The sequence below is a fragment of the Microcaecilia unicolor genome, chromosome 14 (assembly GCF_901765095.1).
Source record: "Microcaecilia unicolor chromosome 14, aMicUni1.1, whole genome shotgun sequence".
Taxonomy (NCBI): domain Eukaryota; kingdom Metazoa; phylum Chordata; class Amphibia; order Gymnophiona; family Siphonopidae; genus Microcaecilia; species Microcaecilia unicolor.
Window position 1 is genome coordinate 31,777,817 of NC_044044.1, and position 21,823 is coordinate 31,799,639.

Sequence of the window (21,823 nt, forward strand, 5' to 3'; positions counted from 1 at the left end):
CCATCCCTTGGATGTACAACCTCATGTGAACAATGGTATTTATTTTTTTTATTAGGATTTATTCACCACCTTTTAAAGAAATTCAGTCACTACAGTGTGCAGCAAGTACAACTCAGACATAGGCCATAAAGTCACAGCATTAAAATATTCAAATAACAGTACACATCAAAACATTTTAATAGACAGCAGAGGGGTATAAGTAGAGGTGGAGAATAGAGACAGATAAGAATCACAGGAATTAGATAGAAATAAAAGACACTAATTTAAGGAAACGTTGCACAGGCAGTCAAATGTTAAATAAAGAAAAAAAATACATGTATTTAATGCATATCCAGTTCCATGTTTCAACTCCCATGGGACCCTTCCTCAGGCTTGTCCATTTCTTATTTAGGAGGCTCCAGTGGTAAGAGATCACATTAGATATGCATTAGATAAATCCTTGAATCTATGTACCATCTTCAGTGCCTGGCTCTGTCCATTGCTAATCAACGTTTCCCTAAACCTGACCACTCTTTCCTTTTTCATGTTTATCCTTTACTTCCTGAGGACTCTGTGAGATTCAGTGTAACACTCTGTGACACTGTTGATGTGGTAGATATGAGAACTCACCCTCTCCTCCTGCTCCTCTATCACTAGGAGCTCAGATCCCCTCCGTTCACAGTCCTCAAGGCTGCTGCTCCAGCTCCTTTCCTCTTTAGAGAAGTAATAACACTTTCCCCTGTGCAAGAACCAGTCTGAGGGGCAACGCTCAGCCACAGATCCTTCTCCAGGAGGAACAGAAAGTGGAGGGGTGATAGAAGGGTCTAGGAGTTAATAAATAGTTTACATAAGAAATACAATCTGTTAGAAAATTTCACAAATATTTACATGGAATTGCAGTTCCATATAACAACCACACAGTGGCGCTAAAATGCCACTATTAATGGGTTTGGTGGGATTAGGGCAGCAATTCTCAAACCTTTACAAATGAAACTTAATCAATAAAAGAAGCCGACCCCTGGCTTAAGAAATGGGGTTTTAGGTCTCAGTATCAGCTTATATTTTTTTTTCTTGTTTTATTTTCATTTGTTAAACTTTATTTCTGTATAGTCAAGTGGTCTAACACAACAGCTGCACTCAAATCGTGGTATTTTTTAATCTTATCTTATGCCTTTGGGACTCTTTTACTAAGCTGTGCTACAAAGTGGCCTGTGGTATCAGTAGCACAGGTCTTTCCTGTGCGCTGAGGACACTTTTATGGCAGCTGGAGTCCCAGGAGGAGGTGGGGGACCGGGACCTTGAGTCACTTCATGGGGAAAGGGAATCATATAGTCGAAGTTTCACCCAGGGCATTACATACAACTGTACAAGAATCACAGAGACAGTGTCGCTTCCAGCGTCAGCTCCATGTTTCAGGGATGTTATAAGTTTAGCTAAGAGACAGAAGATGTGGCACACGGACACTCCCAGTGATGAGTGACACAAATGTCTCCCAAAAGAATCGGTGAGTCTTTCAACTCAGTGTTAGCTGCTTCCCTAGGTATAACCCCCCTGAGCAGAAGTACCTGCTGTGTCCTTCACACTAATGGGTGGGGTTAATTGGACCTGACCTTCTTGCTGGGAACACTGGGAACCTGTGAGAAGAGAAAAGGACACAGGAGAGTCACAGAGCAGAATATGAAACCTATAGAGAAAACCTCTCACTCTCTCCTTCTAATGTTTTCTGTTTCTATCCTTTTCTGTACTCATTCTCTCTTTTCTCAGGGTGTCTCTTTCCTGTCTGTACATATTTCTATATTTTTGTTCTTCATATATTATATTTTTCCCTTCTTTCTTTCCCTCTGTTCCAGAGTCTGTCTTTCTGTCCCTTTACTCAAACTCTGGGCTGCTCCAACCAGACCCGTTCTTGGGCTGATACTTACAGAGATGGAGGATCAGAACCATGATCAGCACCAGAACAGCTTGTGATAAGCCCAGAACCTTAGCCAGGGTCCTCCAGACCAGGAGCTCTGGGTAGATTGAGGAGAAATACTGGTCCCGCTGCATTCCTTCACAGAAAGGGAGGTTGAGGGTTAGTGTTTTACAGGAAGACAACAATCAATCTGGTAGCAAAAGTCCAAGTGGGACTCTGAGATCTTTCTGTCCTTCCCTGTGGCTTCCACTCATGTCTGCATAGTTTACCAACTAACAAACTTTGTATTCAGTCACTTACTGCTAAGTGGAAATGGATTGTAAAGCTCAGGATGCAATTTATTTTGGACCTGACAGTTTTTTTCCTCTCCGTTGGGCTTCCGGCTCAATCAGAACGTGCCTCTTTTGGGTTAAGATACCAGGATCCTTTATTCTCCAGTAACTGGGATGTTTCCTTTGTTGTACCCTCTACCCAGCTCAGTCCACAGTGGCAGTGCCTGGCCAGTGCATACAAACTGTAGTTCCCTCCAGAACCCAATGATCCTGCACCCTGATTTTGGCCTTGAGGTATTGCTGTTGAGAGATGTCTGAGACTCTCTCTCTCTCTGATGGGACCGTGACTGCTGCCTCCACAGCTACCCCAGCCAGCCCATAGAGCAGAAGCCAAGTTCAGGAATGAAACTCTGATCCCTTTGCATGGCAATGGAGAACATGAACAAAATCACATCACACATAAACATATATATGTAAAGGAAAGGTAGCATATACATGCGGTACATGCCAAGAATCACTGACCCTAGGATGTTAGGGCAACTTTTCTATTGCCTGAACTGCTGGACTGTAAAAACTGCTTCCCTTGAATAGAAAATAAAGTTGTTTCAATCACTAATGTCACCACCCATCTCTGTATTTCAGATCTATTCCCACTGTATGCAGGGAAGTAATTCTAATTTCCAGGATTGTGTTAACCTCTTAAAAAGACCCTAGTGATCATCCATGGCCCAAATTCCCTGAAGCATCATAGTTCTGACCCATGGAGTAACGTACCTTCCTCCTGCATCTCTTCCTTCTCCGATGCTACGGTGGCCTCCATCTGAGATGTGGCTCAAAGGATCCCTCACAGTGCAGGAGAGAATGATCAGGACACTGATGGTTTCTCTAGCTTCTGAGTATCCCATTCAATACCTCAGGGACAAGAAAAGTCTCAGTATCACCCACACAGGCAGCTAAACAGACCCTTCCTTGTGGTCAGAGAGGAAAGAAGAGCTGAAGCAGGTGATACACAGACCCTCCTCTCCAGCAGTGTCCCGACAGCGATAACACCCACTGCCAGAGTCAGGAAGTAGCATGGGAGGTGTGTAATGGACAAACTCAGGTTCTGATATCCTCTCAGGCAGAATATCTGTAATTGCAGAATTTAACCTATAGAAATTCATGCCTTCTGAGAACTTCTCTCCATTTGTTCCCCCGCCTCCCCATTTGGAGGTCCAGTGTTTCTGCGGCAGCCATTTTGGCTTTCTGTGCATGCTGAGGCCTGGCTTCCTGTGGTTGGCCAGTGACTAACTGTGATGGTGACAAAGGGTGAAACAGGTCTGGTGGGACCTCACTGACCACAAACACATGATGGCAGGACTGAGGGTGTCAGGGAGCAGCCGTTATCTGGGCACTTGAGAAATGTGTTAACCACCTGCTCTCCTTTCTATGCAGAACATTGGAAACCTGGTGCACAAAGGCCTGAGCTCACTCAGCATCTAAAAACCACAAATATCCTCCACTTTTCGGTGTCTCTGTGATGAAAAAAATGCAGGAACAGATTATTAAGTTGGCTTTAGCACACCAGAACCTGAGATATTTTAAATTTACATTTCATCAGGCCAAAAGTTCCAGGTAATGGAGAGGTGCTCAGTCTGTCTTTGAGAGATTTCCAGTGTATTGAGATAACACATAGGGGTGTGTTTGTTCATTTAAAGCAACATTTTCCAAGTTTTTCTGGGCTTGTTCATGTTTTTTCACACATTCCTTTCACAGATGTATCTTGTATGTGCAGTAGGGCTTTTTTTTCCCCACACAGATCGATGGTACACACATAACTCTACTCACAAATACACAACTCCAATATCACAAAGAGAACATGGCAATCTAACAGGTCAATTTCTCATTGATTTTCAAGGGGGGAGGTCCCATTTTGGGTATGAGGGGGATTGTTTCTTATGACAGGTCTCTGCTTCTATTATATTCTGAACAGATTTCAAAATAACATGAAATAAGTGGAAACACAGTACAGTATTAACCAAAAACACATCCAAAGACTGACTGAGTCTAAAAATGTCAAACAGTTAACCAGACATTGACTAATCTGTTGACTGGACTTGAGGTGTGTGAACCCTGTGTGCAATTGAGGCTTTCGTCCACTTACAGGCCTGAACCTACCATCTGTGTGAGAAACACTAAGATGGCTGCCTGAACATTTCCTGCTTCTCTATCAGCTACGAACTTTGCTTGCTTATATTAGCACAGAGACCATCTACACTTCATATCCAGGGGAATCCCATTTGCCGGACAGATTTATTACCCCCCAGGTATGCGATAACACCAATGGGTCCCTTTTGGAGATGCCTGTGTGCCAGGGAGAGTGTGTGGATCAACACTGGACTTCTTTGTTCATTTAGGCCTGGATACCATCATTCTGGACACCAGGAATACGTGTTTGGATTGGGCCAGAAGAATCACTGGAGCACCATGGACCAAGTTCTGCCCAGTTCCTTTGGAGGACAAAGAACTCGGACTGCATTTGGGACAGAAAGTGAGTGGTCCGGTTTCCTGATAGCTCCTAAGAGAAGTCACTTGTCAGAACAGAGCATAGTCAGGCTCTAATCACTAAGGAGAAACTGTTCCTCTTAAAGCCAGAGCTTAGGCCTCCCTGCACCAACTAGTTGCAGGAAGAAAAGCCACTGATCAGGGCTAATTACTGGCTACGGACTCAGTGCCTATTCTGCTGAAAGATATCGGTCACCCCCATCCTGAGCAGCTTCCTGTCTCAGCTGGAGCTCTGAACAACTCTACTCCTGCCCTGGAGACGCCGACGGCACATCTAATGGTGAGATTTACAGCACTGTTCATTTCTACAGCTTTGGGGAAGATAGATTTTTTTATTTCTTTTGCCAAAGGCTGGTCTGGAGTCTAGGGGAATCAAACATATAAACGGCAAGTGACTGACTCATCTGCAAATGTGCAGTACAGACTTCCATCTCTGTCTCGCCCTTGCGTCAAGATGTCATGACATCAGAGGGCGGAACGGAGAGGGAAACGGAGTCGGACTGTTGGCCGCCGCCGCCAGGAAACGAACATCGCGCAAACCAACCTCCACCCTCCCCCCACCCCATCCCCGCCGCCGCTCCCGCCCCCTCTGTATCGGGCCCCCTGCACTGACCTGACAGCACCTCTCACCTCCGAGTGAAAGCGCTGCAGGCAGCAGAAGAGCGATCTGCTGCTGCCTGTAGCAGTTTCACACGGAGGTGAGAGGCGCTGTCAGGTCAGTGCAGAGGGCCCGGTACGGAGGGGGGGGGGGGGGAGCGGCGGCGAGGAGGGTAGCTGGACATGAGGGGAGGGCAGGGGGGAGAGGGCATGGTTGCTGGACATAGGGTGAGAGCAGGGCACAGAGGAGGGTTGCTGGACATGGGGGGTGGGGGGAGGATTGGTGGACGGGGTGAGGCCAGGGGAGAGAGGAGGGCTGCAATACTCGCCCGTTTTTAGGGGCTTAACGACTAGTAGTTATATAGCCTGATGTTTGCTTGTAGTTCTTAGAATAATTCTTTACACTGTCACAGATATGTATACACTTACAGATTTCTATTTGGTGTAAGCCTTTCAGAGATATATGTATATATATTTATCTTTTGTATAATCTCATGGTAATTATTGTGTGCTTGTGGTCAGGTTCTGTTTTCATACTGTAGTGAATAACCCCTAGACCCTGATGAGTCTATATAATTGCTATATCAGGTGAATGTGGTCACTGGGCTTGGTTTACTAATACGGTGATTAGCAGAGAGGGATCCTTGTGCTCCCGGTATGACTGTCTGGATCAGAGGAAGGCTGCCAGGCGAGGGAAATAGTGACAGCCAAAGACCAAGAAAGGGATCTGGGTGTCGTCGTCGATAATACGCTGAAACCTTCTGCTCAGTGTGCTGCTGCGGCTAGGAAAGCGAATAGAATGTTGGGTATTATTAGGAAAGGTATGGAAAACAGGTGTGAGGATGTTATAATGCCGTTGTATCGCTCCATGGTGCGACCGCACCTTGAGTATTGTGTTCAATTCTGGTCGCCGCATCTCAAGAAAGATATAGTGGAATTGGAAAAGGTGCAGCGAAGGGCGACTAAAATGATAGCGGGGATGGGACGACTTCCTTATGAAGAAAGACTAAGGAGGCTAGGGCTTTTCAGCTTGGAGAAGAGACGGCTGAGGGGAGACATGATAGAGGTATATAAAATAATGAGTGGAGTGGAACAGGTGGATGTGAAGCGTCTGTTCGCGCTTTCCAAAAATACTAGGACTAGGGGGCATGCGATGAAATTACAGTGTAGTAAATTTAAAACAAATCAGAGAAAATATTTCTTCACCCAACGCACAATTAAACTCTGGAATTCGTTGCCGGAGAAAGTGGTGAAGGCGGTTAGCTTGGCAGAGTTTAAAAGGGGGTTAGACGGTTTCCTAAAGGACAAGTCCATAAACCGCTACTAAATGGACTTGGGAAAAATCCACAATTCCGGGAATAACATGTATAGATTGTTTGTACGTTTGGGAAGCTCGCCAGGTGCCCTTGGCCTGGATTGGCCGCTGTCATGGACAGGATGCTGGGCTCGATGGACCTTTGGTCTTTTCCCAGTGTGGCATTACTTATATACTTAAAGCTGGAAAAATAAAGTATCCTTTAATGTCATCTACAAGCTGGAGTGAAATTGCAAAGGGACATTACCTATAGGAGTGTAGAATAATAAACATTTCATACTTACCTTGTATTATCAGAAGAAGAACCTGAAAAAGAGAGAAAAACCCAAAGAATCAATTCTTGACAGCCGGTAAATCCTGAATAGTTATTTTGTTGTTGTTGTTATTGCATGTTTGTTTAAGGTATCTGATGTTTGTGGGATACTTTAACTGGGAAAGTGAACCTGTGAAAAAAAAACAAAGAAACAAATGTTGGTAGCTACTGTTGTTAAAACTTGAAAAGGTCAATGAGCAACAGAAACAAAGTTTGCACTAGGAAATTGAAACATAGAAGCTTAAGTGTTACGATCTTGATGTATAGAGAGCAATTTGTGAATAGGGAAGAGTATTACCATCAGCCAGTGGGCAAGTTATAAATACTGAATTGCCGAGTTTAAAACAAATGTTATAAATAAAGTAACTTTTTATCAATTCTGCTTTTCACTAGTTTTTTTGTTTTTGTATCTCCTCTCCGCTCCTGGTGAGCTTGTGCCGCCCGGTCCAGACTACGTTGGAAACCTGAATCTGAATATATTTGGCAAACCAGGAGTGGGGGAGGGGATTACATTATTTTGGTAAGTTTCTTCCTAGTTGTCTCTAACAAACAATTTTCTCTTTTCTTGATGATCAGAGCCGTCATATCACATTATTCACTTTATTGGTCCTGTTGAAATAATGATCGTAAGTTCAGAAAACTACAACCCACAATTCAAACAACAGAAACTCGGACAGAATCCAAGACTGTGTTTATCTCCAAACCCTTCCCTCTGCCATACAGCAGATAATATGATCATAAGGGCAGAGTTACTGTAAAAAGTGCAATAGTTCAACATCAGATTGTGTAAATAGGCTTTAAAAGGAACGTGATCTGCCCTTTTTTATCAGAAGATACTTGTGAGATATAAAGTAATTAATTACAGTAACTCTTTACGGAATAACTCAATATTGCACAGCACTGAGAGACCTATAACTCCTTCATACCCAAGTGCTGACAGGACAGAAGTTGGCTCCTAAGCTGTTATAGAAAATGTGCTAAACTCACCCCTTTCTGGTACCTAAAAAGAGGTGCCAGTTTATAGAATTGCCCCACCCCCACGTTTATTTATTTATTGCATTTGTATCCCACATTTTCCCACCTCTTTGCAGGCTCAATGTGGCTTAGAATACATCATGAATGGTGGAGAAGTATAAGAAATAAACATTTAGTATTACAGAGGGTTTGGGATAACATGATAGTGAAAAAGCATGATATTAGTATAGCAAGCAAAATGTTATGAGACATTTCTGTGGAGGGGTTCACATTTGTTACTCTTTGTGGTATGCCTTGTTAAAGAGATGTGTCTTCAGTAATTTGCGGAAGTTAGTTAGTTCGTGGATCGTTTTTAAGTTGCACGATAGCGCGTTCCAGAATTGTGTGCTCAAGTAGGAGAAGGTTGACGCATGCATTAGTTTGTATTTTAGACCTTTACAGTTGGGGAAATGAAGGTTGAGGAATGTGGGGACTGATTTTTTAGCATTACTGGGTGGTAAGTCTATCAGGTCTGACATGTAGGCTGGGGCATCTCTGTGAATGATTTTGTGAACTAGGGTACATATTTTGAACGTCATGCGTTCTTTAAGAGGGAGCCAGTGTAGCTTTTCTCGTAGTGGTTTAGCACTTTCATATTTTGTTTTACCGAATATGAGTCTAGCTGCTGTGTTCTGGGCTGTCTGAAGTTTCTTGATTATTTGTTCTTTGCAGCCAGCATAGAGTGCGTTACAGTAGTCTAAATGACTGAGTACCATTGATTGTACCAGGTTACGGAAGACATTCCTGGGGAAGAAAGGTCTTACTCTTTTTAATTTCCACATTACTACTACTACTACTTGACATTTCTAAAGCGCTACTTACAATCTAAAAGTTGAGTGGAACATCTTCTTGGTTGTGTTTTTCACGTGACTCTCAAGTGTTAGGTGTCGATCAATGGTGACTCCAAGAATTTTTAGGGTGTCCGAAATTGGAAGATTCAGTTTTGGTGTGTTAATGGTGGTGAATTTGTTCGTGTTATGCTGAGAGGTGAGTATTAGACATTGGGTTTTTTCTGCATTAAGTTTCAGCTGAAATGCATTCATACCATAAATGCATGATATGTAGACTTTGGTTGATGTCATTGGAAATTTCCTTTATATCTTGTTTGAATGGGATGTAGATCGTTACGTCATCTGCGTATATGTATGGGTTGAGGTTTTGGTTTGATAGTAGTTTGGCCAAGGGTATCATCATTAAGTTGAATAAGATTGGTGAGAGGAGGTATCCCTGTGGAACTCCGCATTCAGGTATCCATGTGGCTGATGTAGTCGAGTTAGATGTCACTTGGTATGATCGTGTGGTTAGGAACCCCTTGAACCAATTGAGAACGTTGCCTCCAATTCCGAAGTACTCGAGGATATGTAGTAGTATTCCATGATCAACCATGTTGAAGGTGCTGGACATGTCAAATTGTAAAAGTAGTATGTTCTTGCCAGTTGCAATCATTTGTCTGAATTTAGTCATTAGAGTAACTAGTACTGTTTCAGTACTGTGGTTAGTCCGAAATCCTGACTGGGAGTCATGTAGTATTGAGAATTTGTTTAAATAGTTTGTGAGTTGTTTGGTCACCATCCCTTCTGTTAGTTTGGTTATTAAGGGAATGGATGCTACTGGCCTATAATTGGTTAGTTCACTAGCACTTTTCTTTGCTTCTTTAGGTATAGGGGTGAGTAGAATGTTTCCTTTCTCCTTCAGGAAGAGTCCATTTTGTAACATATAGTTCAAGTGGTTCGTTAGATCTGTTATAAATTGTTGAGGGGCACATGCCATAAGGTTGTTTGGGCATATGTCTAATTTGCAATGAGATTTGGCGAATCTTTTGAGCGTTTGGGAGATGAGATCCTCCGATAATATCTCGAATTTAGTCCAAATTCTGTCTACACCAGGCTTGTTCCACCCACAGGCCAAAACCCAACCCGGCCCGCCAGCATCATTTAACTGTCCCACAGAAGCTCCATTGGAAATTCAGATTCCTCTGGCAGGATCCCGCCTTCCTCACTGCATCTCCTCTAGCCACGAGCTTGAGCCACACAGTGCTGGAAGTTTAGGTTGGTCTTGCAGTATCAAGTCTCCTCCACCCCTACATACTGAGATCTTTCAGCCGCTGAAACTCTCTCTTCCTTCTTCCTGTGTTTCAGCTGAATCCAAGGTCCTCCGCAGAAGGATTCTTGTGCCCATGTTTGTGGTCTGTCTTTTGTCAGTCCTCATTGTTCTGATTGACATGACAATTACAACAGTCACAATAGCCAGGGCATTATCTAAAGACTCAGCCAGCCCAAAAAATAATAAACCAGGACCTTTAACTCCTCCTTTGCTTTCATGGTAATTATTGTGTGCTTGTGGTCAGGTGCTGTTTCCATACTGTAGTGAATAACCCCTAGACTAGAGCCTGATGACTCTATATAATTGCTATATCAGGTGAATGTGGTCACTGGGCTTGGTTTACTAATACGGTGATTAGCAGAGAGAATACCACTCCACGTCCTGGGGAATCCCTGTGCTCCTGGTATGACTGTGGAGATAACGCTGTCTTCTTGAAGTAATGGAATTCACTCTGGCGCAGAGGAAGGCTGCCAGGCGAGGGAAACAAGTTCAAAGTTGTCTGTAGTAGAGACTGGTTTCAGGATCTCAGCAGTGAAAGATGGGAGGAACCTCAGAGCGTTAAATGGAGCCTTCAGCTTCTAGTTAGAAGAAGAATCAAGCCCACGTTTGAAGGAATGAACCAGCACCTTAACCACCTATATTAATTTAATTAATTGTATTTAGATATCATCCTTCTAGCTTAAGCTCTGGACAGCTTACAACACGAATACAAAGAGGTGCTTCTATGGTAAAAATTGCAGTTACCTTGACTTAACGTGGGATTGTACCAAGCGGTAGCTGCAAATTTAAAGCGGCAGCTGGTGGAAGCGCTACCATTATTTTTTATTGCAGGTTGTATGTTAACATTCAGATTAACACATGGTACCTCTCACGGATAACGAGGAAGCACTTAACATCTCCTATAAGAGGAGATATGATAGAGACAGTTGAATACCTCAGTGGCATAAACGTACAGGAGGCAGGTTTCTTTCAATGGAAAGGAAGCTCTGGAATGAGAGGGCATAAGCTAGTGGTCAAACCTCTTCTGATCTATGTTGGTCTTACTCCGAAACAACTGGTTCACTTTCCCATACATTACATCAGTGTGGCAATCGGCATTTTCTGGTCAGACATATGAGATTTATCTACTAATATTTCCCTCCAAATCGTCAATTGGAAGTTCTTCATCATGCCTGAAATATCTGACGAATCAGATAAACTTTTGACTTTCTAATCTCTATTGCCATTAAAATGATCGTAAATCACTGAAAGGATTGTTCATCTCTCTCTTACCAAATGTGGTGGAACTGGGTTATTTTATGTAAGAACTATGAATCCAACCTTCCATGTCATACATTCCCAAACTCTAGGAAATAATTAAAATGGAAAACGCTACATACATATATTTCTCATTTATAATTTGCAAGATCAGCAGCAATCCACTTTTGAGTCAACTATACCTTTGTCCTTAGATTAATTCTTATTACTCATGCTTGGTTTTTGGGCTTTATTTGGTTATATTGTTCTCACAAATGTGACACTTATGTAATTCATATTTCATGAGTTATTTATATTGTTAAATCGTAATCAGTGTGTCATTTGGAGGGGCTGATTATAGGGACACCCTAGCATGTGTTATATTCATGCAGAGATTTTTTTTTCTCCTGGTAAAGGCCCACTAAAACAGACATCATGGTACACTTACAACATTTATATCCCACGTTGTCGTTCTTTATTGTTGGATGCATTTCCACCCTTCCCTTCTGGTCAAACTCAAACTGAACTGTAAGCAAAGGAGAGAGTCCATCCTGCCCCTCTTCGACCCACCCACTCTCACACCCTCCAGAACCAGACGCATCTTGTGAGCTTCACTGATGGGTTCACACACCTCAAGTCCAGTCAAGATACTAGGTTGGGGTGGTTGATTCTGACTGAGGCTATTTCGAGTTGGGGAAGAATAGATTCCGCTGTTGTCGTGACTGTAAATTGAGATTTATAGATTATTGGTAAGCCTCCTCCTCTTTTTCCTTCTCTTGTCCAGTGGGTAATTTTGTATCCTGGAGGACAGCGCTCTGATATTATTGGATCTTTGGGGCCATGGATCCAAGTTTCGCTGATAAGAAGGAAGTCGAGATGATCATCTGTGATCCAGTCGGTTAGTGTCGTGGTTTTATTGACTGCCGATCTGGCATTGATGTATCCCATTTGTATTTGTTGGTGGTGTTCAATTGGGTTTGAGGTAGTGGTAATTTTTATCAGTTGTCTGTCTTCTTGATGTATAAGTTTGTTAAGTCCTTTCATTCCTTTCTGTTGATGGTGATCGTGGCTAGTAGGTTTTTCGTGCGATTGTTTGATGTTTCGGATGGTCATGTTGTGTATGGGTTGTGTGAGTGGTTTGTGAATTGTGGGGGAGGTGTTGTCTATAATCAGGTTTGTGGGTGTGTGATGGGTTAGGGAGACATAGTAGGTGATTATGAATAGTAATTTGCTGGTGTTCATATCAGTGTTAGTTATTTAGTTACGTTCAGGATGTAGTGTTAGTCGACCTTTGAGTTATAGATTTAAGATGCAATATTATTCTAAGAGATGCCTAATCAGCAATTAAAGTGCATTAAAAGATCTTGCTTCATTGTTTAGAGGGTAGAGGTTGGAGAGCACATCAGACATCATTATAATAGTAGTCATTACCGTATTGCTATAGTTCATCATTATAGAGAGTGCTGCCGTAAGCAGTGTGGTAATAAGCAGTGCTGTATAGGCAGTGCAGTACAGGCATTACAGTATGAGCAGTACAACTTAAGCAGTAAGCAGTGCACAACGTAAACAGTATACGCAATGCAGTATAAATAATACAGTATTATCATTAGGCACTATAGAGAACTACTGATCTAATAAGGTGTCTCGAATAGTTATTTAGCATGCATCGAATCCTGCAGCAAAGCCAAGTAGTGTGTTGTCGGATTGTTATTAGAGAGTGAGTTAGACACTCATTAAAATTAGAGTAATCAAACGGGACACTAATATAGTCAAGTATCGACTCAGTAATAAAGTAGAACAGTAAAGTCAATGGTTGTGCCCTGTAGACATTAGAAGAGAGGAAAGAGAAAAAAAAAAGTCTTACAGCATGCTGCAAAGCAAGAAGATGCAAGTGTGGGTCAGCAGACAAGTAGACCCACTGAAAAGCCCTTGAGGTCCCATCTGGGCAGAGATGTCCAGCAGTAGAGAGTGCAAGTACTCTCAGTGCAAGCTGGAATTGTTAAAATCTTCCACCTTGGTTCTGTCAGCTCTTCTCCTGGCGCTGAGGTGCACGTTCTGTGCTTTTGTAGGGCTTCTTGCCGCCAATATTGTATTGGTTCCTCCCCTGGCGCTTTGGGTTGCAGCGAATTATCTGGGTCAGGCGTGGGCAGCGTTCGGTCCGCCTCGTGGTGCTTCACGTTGTGGTTCGGAGCCTGTTCGGGCCTCTGGACGGAGAGTGCAGACGCTCTTTGGTCTCAAGGGCAGTGCGGCGCTATGGGGAATCGACTGAACCATTCCGGTTCGTATTCGGGCCTCCCAGTATCCAGTGTTCTGCATAGAAAGGAGAGCAGGGTGGTCAGCACATTTCTCAAATGCCCAGATAACGGCTGCTCCCTGTCACCCCCACTCCTGTCATCATGTGTTTGCGGACCCAGGCCCATCCCTCCCCTACCTGTTACACTTGTGGTGGTAAATGTTGAGCCCTCCAAAACACACCAGAAACCCACTGTACCCACATCTAGGTGCCCCCCTTCACCCATAAGGGCTAAGGTAATGGTGTACAGTTGTGGGGAGTGGGTTTTGGGGGGGCTCAGCACACAAGGTAAGGGAGCTATGCACCTGGGAGCAATTTATGAAGTCCACTGCAGTGCCCCCTAGGGTGCCCGGTCGGTGTCCTGGCATGTCAGGGGGACCAGTGCAGTACGAATGCTTGCTCCTCACATGACCAAATGCCTTAGATTTGGTCATTTCTGAGATGGGCTTTCCATTATTGCCGAAAATCAGAAACGACCAAGTCCTGGGGACGGCCATCTCTGCTGGGAACGACCATCTCTAAGGTCGACCTAAATTTGCACATTTGGGCGTCCCCGACCATATTATCGAAACGAAAGATGGAGGGGGGCCCCTTACTGGACCAATCCTACGAGGACGTCCAGGAAAACTTGGGCATCCCTTTCGATTATGCCCCTCCGTGTGTCCTTCCCATATAACTGTAACTACCACCCACCTTAAACCATGTATGTGACATTTATGTAAATTATGCATGTGAATATTGTTATCCGCCTTGGAATAAAGCGGGATATAAATGTATTAAATAAATAAAGTAAAATAAATAATGAATGCATGCTAATTGGGAAATTTGCATATGGCCATTAATTGAAGAAATAGAAAATGTGGCCATTGTAAAACTGCCCCACACTACGGATACCACAGGCCACTTTTTTAGCACAGCTTAGTGGAAGGGCCTGAAAGGAATGAGATAAGGAGAAGACAAGATTTTAAAATACCAAGATTTGAGATAAAGTAATTCGGCTGTTTTGTTAGACCAGTTGATTATATAAAAATAAAGGTTAACAAATAAAAATAAAACAAGAAAAAGAATATAAGCTGATACTGAGACCTAAAACCCCTTTTCTCAAGCCAGGGGTCCAGCTTGTTTTATTGATTAACTTTTACTCATAAAGGTTTGAGAAGTGCTGCCCTAATTCCACCAAACCCATTAATAGTGGAGTTATAGTGCCACTGTGTGGTTGTTATGTAGAACTGCAGTTCTATGTTAAAATATAATTTGTGAAACTTGCTGATTGTATTTATTAATTCCTAGACCCTTCCACCCCCCTCCCCCCAACACACACATACACACACACACACACACACACACACACACACACTTTCTGTTCCTCCTGGAGAAGGATCTGGGGCTTAGTGTTTCCCCCTGGACTGGCTCTTTGAGCAGGGACTGTCTTTCTTCTATGTTTGTGCAGTGCTGCATATGCCTTGTAGCGCTATAGAAATGCTAAATAGTAGTAGTAGTAGGCAGTCAGTGAAAGCCTCCTGAGCCACACCCCCATATACAATTGCCCCCTCCATTCTCCCCCACCTCCCACATTCATGTTATTTATGTTAGAAAGGAAGGAGAACCTCTTTCAATCAGTCGTCCCTGATGAGAGAGCCTGGTTTTCTGTTTCCTCTGTCTGTTATTTCTTTATATTTAATGGCACCATTTTCCTTGTCTGTATTTTTTTTGTTACATTTGTACCCCGCGCTTTCCCACTCATGGCAGGCTCAGTGCGGCTTACATGGGGCAATGGAGGGTTAAGTGACTTGCCCAGAGTCACAAGGAGCTGCCTGTGCCGGGAATCGAACTCAGTATCCCAAATGTACTCAAAAATGTGCTAAGAAACCTTCACAGTGACCTCAACTCCCTACACTACTGGAGAAGGATCTGGGGCTAAGCCTTGCCCCCAAGACTGGCTCTTGCACAGGGGAAAGTGCTATTACTTCTCTAAAGAGGGAAGGAATTGGAGCAGCAGCCCTGAGGACTGTGCAGAGAAGGGCTCTGATCTCCTAGTGATACAGGACCAGGAGGAGAGGGTGAGTTGATATATTTATAGCTAAAGAGTTATACTGAAAAGACTATAGCGTTCCTTGTAAGTTGTGCTATACAAAACCACAGTTTTAATCTCTCCCTGTACACCTCCTGTATCTCTGCCCAGGCCTGGGACTCAGTTGGCTTCCAGTTCCTGTTCCTTGATTCCTGCAGCCAATTTGCTGCAAATCCGCTGACCCTTCCCCAAAGTCCTGCTCTGGGAGGGATGAAGGGGGGATCCTTCTCTCCTTCCCTGCCCCATATCCGTGTGCCTGTGGTTGGTCTGCAGAGTCTTCACTCCTGTGACCTGCTTAGAGTTGGGGGTGGAAGGAGCTGAGCTTGTTGCAAGGATAGAATTTCCTTTCACTTCCAGGTACAGGGGGAGAAATGAGGGAACTGGTTGTGTTTTAGAAAGCAGGGGAAATGTGTGTTGTAGGATGTATAATGGAAAAGAGGGGGAAATAATGAAAAGATGATGGAGAAGTGGGGGCAGAGGATGGAGGAGGTGGGAAAACAAAGGGGATAGATGGGAAAGGAGGGGGAAGACAAGAGGACAGATGTAAGGTGTGTGGAGGAATTGAAGGGCTAAGGGATACGTGGAGATGGAAGAACAGAAGGAGGTGGAAGAGAGGAGAGACAAGGAAAAGGAATGGAAGGGCAAGAGAGAGACAAGAGAAGCTTGGGAGGAAAAAAGAAGAGATAGTAATGAGGGGACAAGTGGTGGAAGCTGAGAAAAACAAAGCTTCAGTCACAGGTGCTGACAGTGAAGACACAACACATGATGGGGAACATCCCCACACTGCATGCAGGCAAAATTATGTGTGCAGTTGTAATGCATCAGTGGGGAGGGGGAGGGGAAGAGGAGGCGATGGAGACAACCTGCCTCTCCTGCTGTTCATGGATAGTATTAGGAGCCTACCTAACGCACAACCTGCACACAAATATTAGAGGAAACATTGCAATGCTGTAAGAGGGGGTGGTGGGGGGCTTAGGGTAAGGGGTAAGCGTGATGGGATTTGATATACCACGTTTCTGGGGTACAATCAAAGCAGTTTATAATTCTATCCAGGTACTTTTTCTGTCCCTAGTCACAGTTTAAGTTTTGTACTTGAGGCAATGGAGAGTTAACACAGTGAAAGAGTCACAGAGTCCTCAGCACTTCAGGGGATCAGGAAATGAAGGGGATACAAAGAAAAAGCAGTGAGGGATAAAAATGCAAGAAAAATAAAGAAAACGGCTGAAAAGCAGTGGAGGGAATCAGCCCAGAAATAGATTATAGAGAGTGAAGAATTATCTAATGTATATCTAATGAGATCTCACTTTCCACTGGAACCTCCCAAGGATGAATGTACATGATGAGATAAGAGATGCTGAGGTTGTTTGGGGTCCGCCAAATATTAATAGTATTTCAGCTGGAATTACCGAGTTTTCTGGGTGCAGGTGTCTATTTACCCCTGGATTCTAAATAGTGCATCTCATTTGCGTGTGCAAATCCGGTCATATTCTGGATTTGCGCACACAACTTAATTAGCTTAAGAAGCCAATCAGCGCCAATAATTACCAATGAACAATTAGTGACAATAATTGGCATTAATTAGAATGAAGCGCACAACTGTGTAAGCGTATTCTGTAATGTGCAGAAATTCTAAGGTGCCTAGTTGAAAAAGGAGTGTGGAATGAGCGGGTTATATGAATTTTTAAAAACTATGCCCATTGTTCTAGAATACACCCTGTGTAATTTAGGAGCATACCTGCCTGTGACCAAATTTAGACATGATATGTAGAATCTAGCCCTTAATATCTCTTCTTCTCTCCATTTTCTTGCTTGGGATTTGATGCTGTGAAATATACAGATATTATCTGCTCTCTGTTTGCACAGAATTTCATACAGGATAAGACACAGAACATGCATCACTGGATCGGTCTTTATATCCTGTCACCAAGGAACTCCTGGACCTGGGTGGACGGTTCCCCATTCATCAGTGGAAAGCTGTAAGAGACACTGAGTTGTAATCTAGTGCAGCCCAAATCCATCCCTCCCTGTTACACTTTCCTATCATGGTGCTTTGCCTAAATTAATGTAGAGGTAGAATGAGTGGGAGATCGTGTCTCAGCCACAGTTACAAGGGGTCTCAGCAAGATTTGAACCCGGCTTTCATTAGGCTGTGCCCTTCTCACTTTCGTCTGTTTCTCTTCAACAAGGTGGCTTTGTTTGTCACTCTCCTGTCTCTATGCATATCCCTGTGTCTCACCCATCTACCTCCACCCCCACCCTGTTACACTGTCACTGAAATGCTTTGATGTCTCACTTATATATACTGTCATCTACCAACATTTGCTTATTTCCGATCTGACGAAGAAGGGCAACCTTCGAAAGCTAATCAAGAAATGTATTAAGTTATATCCAATAAAAAAGGTATCATCTTATTTTCTTTTTCATGTTTTATTTTGTTTTATTTCTATTGTGAACATAAGTGTTGCTATACTGGGACAGACCGAAGGTCCATCAAGCCCAGCGTCCTGTTTCCAACAGTGGCCAATCCAGGTCACAAATACTTGGCAAGATCCCAAAAAGTACAAATCATTTTATGCTGCTTATCCCAGAAATAAGCAGTGGAGTTTCCCTGAGTCCATTTTAATAAAGGAATAAGACACATAACATGCGTCACTGGATCCTATCCCCTTTACCATCTTCATCACCCTTCTCTGTACCTTTTCTAATTCCACTATATCTTTTTGAACCTGGGGTAATGGAGGGTTAAGCGACTTACCCAAGGTCACAGGGAGCTGCAGTGGGAATTGAACTTAGGTTGCCAGGATCAAAGTCTGTTGCACTAACCACTAGGCTACTCCTCCACTCTAGAACTGACCTGTTATCTGTCAGTGAACGGAAGGGTGTAGGGGATCATCAGAGAAACAAGGTAAGCCCAGGACATCACAAGCGAGAACTTTGTGAGTCAGGAGTGAGAATTTTTAATTGAATTCTGAAATCAATAGGGAGCCAGTGTAACTGCTGGAGTAAAGGCGAGGCACGATCATAACGGTGGACCTTGCACAGTATATTGGCTGCTCTATTCTGCAGGGTCCAATTCATTCATAGATAATATTGCAGTAATCATACCTAGATTGGAGAAAAGCATAAAACAAGGAACAAAGTGCATCAAAATCTATCAAGCTACAAATTGCCCTTAATCTGTGCCGGAAAAAGAAACCTAATTTAACAACTTGGGAGATCCGAGTGGCAAAAGATAAAGATGAATCCAACACAACTCCAAGGTATCTAAGAGATGGAACAGGGTCAATAACCTCACAAAGGACACAGCCAGATCGGGAAGGAGAGGGGGTGGAGGGGGAGAGGAGGAAATTGGGCATGTGATCAGCTGCCTATCCTTGATATCGGGATCCTGTGGCTTTGCAGGAGGGTGGAAACCCCACCATCTCGATATGGGGGGACACACACACAAAAAAAAGAACTAAAAAGACAGTACCAGCCAACTCTTCAGGAAATGAATAACTAATGACAGAATCCACACCAAAACAGAACTTACAGGAGTGTGTTGCTCTTCCCATCATCAGTTGCCCCAAGGAGCATGGTAAGGAGCTTGTCTTTCTCCTTATATGCACTCCTTCGGCATGGACGTCACTGAGGCACTTTTAAGCACTGTCTCCAACGTTGGACTCGTCTTTTCGTCAGCCTCTACTCTTGCTTGATTGGAAACTTGCAATGAGACAAACGGCCCAAAAATCACACAGAGGGGCATAATCGAACATGGCCACCCATCTCCGAGGACGGCCCCGACCATATTATCGAAACAAGATGGGCATCCATCTTTCGTTTCAATAATACGGTCGGGGCCACCCAAATCTCAACATTTAGGTTGACTTTAGAGATGGTCGGCCTCGGTTTTCGACGATAATGGAAACCAAGGATGCCCATCTCAAAAACGACCAAGTGCAAACCCTTTGGTCGTGGGAGGAGCCAACATTCATAGTGCACTGGTCCCCCTGACATGCCAGGACACCAACCAGGCACCCTAGGGAGCACCATAGTGGACTTCAGAAATTGCTTCCAGGTACATAGTTCCCTTACCTTGTGTGTTGAGCCCCCCACCCCCCCCCCCAAAACCCACTACCCACCACTGTACACCACTACCATAGCCCTTATGGGTGAAGGGGGGCACCTACATGTGGGTACAGTGGGTTTCTGGTGGGTTTTGAAGGTCTTACATTTACCACCACAAGTGTAACAGGTAGGGGGGGATGAGCCTGGGTCCGCCTGCCTGAAGTGCACTGCACCCACTAAAACTGTTCCAGCAACCTGCATACTGATGTGATGGAGCTGGGTATGACATTTGAGGCTGGCAAAAAATGTTTTTAATTTTTTTTTTTTAGGGTGGGTGGGGGGTTGGTGACCACTGGGGGAATAAGGGGAGGTCATCCCCGATTCCCTCCAGTGGTCATCTGGTCAGTTCAGGCACATTTTTGTGGCTTGGTCCTAAAAAGAAATGAACCAAGTAAAGCTGGCCAGATGCTCGTCAGGGATGCCCTTCTGTTTTCCATTATTGGCCGAGGACACCCGTCTCCTAAGCACGCCTCAGTCCTGCCTTCACTACACTGCCGACACGGCCCTGGGAACTTTGGTCGTCCCTGCAACGGAAAGCAATTGAGAGCGGCCAAAATCGGCTTTTGATTATGCCAATTTGGGTGATCCTGAGAGGACGCCTATCTCCCGATTTGTGTCGAAAGATGGGCGTCGTTCTCTTTCGAAAATAAGCCTGACAGTATTCTAACACAGGTAGGAAACCTAATATAGCAACAAGACGCCACTGACATTAATTTAAGCAGAAGATCCCAGTCTGAATCTAATTTTCTAGTTGGTTCTCTCGTATCTGTTTTCGATACTCTTGTGTTGTGCAGTCCATGTAATAAATTCAAGCCCTTCTCCCTTCCTTTCTCCCTTGCGTCACAGATTTTCTTTATCAGAATCCTTGGAAGAGGGGCAGGTGTGTGGCAATGTAGGACAAGCACTTTGATTCTGACAACTGTAGCAGTCCTTATAAATGGATTTGCCAGAAGGAAGCTGTAAAGAAGCCAGTGTTGCTTGTGGCCTGTGGCTTGAAGTTGCCGGAGCCAAAGACACCTTGTGGCCTGGACATTACTGACATTTTTATTAAAACACATCACTTTTCTGTGGATTTAAAAAAAACATTGTCGTCCTCAATTAACCTCCTTTTCAGAGAAAACCACATTTATATCCAAGACAGATGGGCTTTCATACAGCCCACAGCACAGAAACCCTTCCTACCATGCTCTATAATGAGATGAGCACATCCTTAGATCACAAATCATCTGTTGTCATTGCTTCCTGAGACCTTTCATCAGCATTCAATATGATTGACCATGATTTGCTTCTACATTGCTTATCGCTTAGTGCAGTGTTATCTTGGTTTACTTCATACTTACGTCAACGTTTATCAACTGATCTCAGGTCACCTGTCTTCTGCAAACTACACTTATAACCTGGGTGTTCCCTTGGGATCCATTTTGGCACCAATTCTGTTAAGATGGAGTGAATGTTATCCAGTGACACATTGGAAGAGGGAAGTTCACACCAGGCTGTGGGGTCGGAAGCAGTTATGGGTGGCGTTGGACTCTATAAAAATGTACTGATTCCAACTCTAGCTTCAAAATAAAAACTTACATTATAATATATGGTAAATCTATGAGATATACACATCTTTGTCCTGGTTCTAAAGTTGTGTTTACCAGTACTTTAGATCCAGAATAAAATTTTAAAAGCCTAATATCAGTAGAAGTCAGAGTCGGAGTTGGATAGAAATAAAACAGAAGAGTAGCCATCAAACGTTTGTGTACAGACTCCACAGCCCTGTTTGTCCTGTGCAGATGTAATGAGACGTTGGACTTTAATATAACTCTACATGGAGTAATGATTTGCTATTAGATATTGTTATAGATTGGGGAGGGGCAGGGTTATGTCTTTCTTATTTCTGTAATTGTATTTTGGAATTTTTTTTATTAGTAAAGGAAGTTCAAATGTACTAAAACCAGGCAAACAGTTTCTGACATCTTGCTGCTTGGAGACCTTATTTCTCACGCAGTAAATTAAATGACCCCCCCCCCCCCTTTCTCCCCCCATCGCAGGTTCTCCGTATCGGGATCCATGTCAACT

General features: G+C 43.6%; 2 protein-coding genes across 4 annotated transcripts; one reads left to right on the plus strand and one right to left on the minus strand.

Annotated features, from left to right (window-relative positions):
• Positions 1 to 517: 517 nt before the first annotated feature.
• On the minus strand, positions 518 to 3,041 carry LOC115458354 (killer cell lectin-like receptor subfamily B member 1B allele C). 3 transcript variants are annotated; one of them, XM_030188255.1, is made up of 4 exons: positions 2,938 to 3,041; positions 1,902 to 2,027; positions 1,545 to 1,613; positions 518 to 761 (listed from the first exon to the last, which is right to left on the minus strand). In XM_030188255.1, the coding sequence occupies exons 1-4, from the start codon at positions 2,981 to 2,983 to the stop codon at positions 535 to 537; spliced, it is 468 nt and encodes a 155-aa protein (XP_030044115.1). In that variant the 5' UTR covers positions 2,984 to 3,041; the 3' UTR covers positions 518 to 534. The 3 variants fall into 3 exon arrangements, with proteins under 3 accessions (XP_030044115.1, XP_030044114.1, XP_030044113.1); XM_030188254.1 differs by having other exon boundaries at positions 518 to 764; XM_030188253.1 differs by having other exon boundaries at positions 518 to 803.
• A 650-nt stretch (positions 3,042 to 3,691) lies between these two features.
• On the plus strand, positions 3,692 to 21,374 carry LOC115457350 (killer cell lectin-like receptor subfamily B member 1B allele C). The gene is made up of 5 exons (XM_030186767.1): positions 3,692 to 3,777; positions 4,560 to 4,693; positions 15,457 to 15,638; positions 17,513 to 17,625; positions 20,603 to 21,374. The coding sequence occupies exons 1-5, from the start codon at positions 3,692 to 3,694 to the stop codon at positions 20,664 to 20,666; spliced, it is 579 nt and encodes a 192-aa protein (XP_030042627.1). The 3' UTR covers positions 20,667 to 21,374.
• Positions 21,375 to 21,823: the final 449 nt, after the last annotated feature.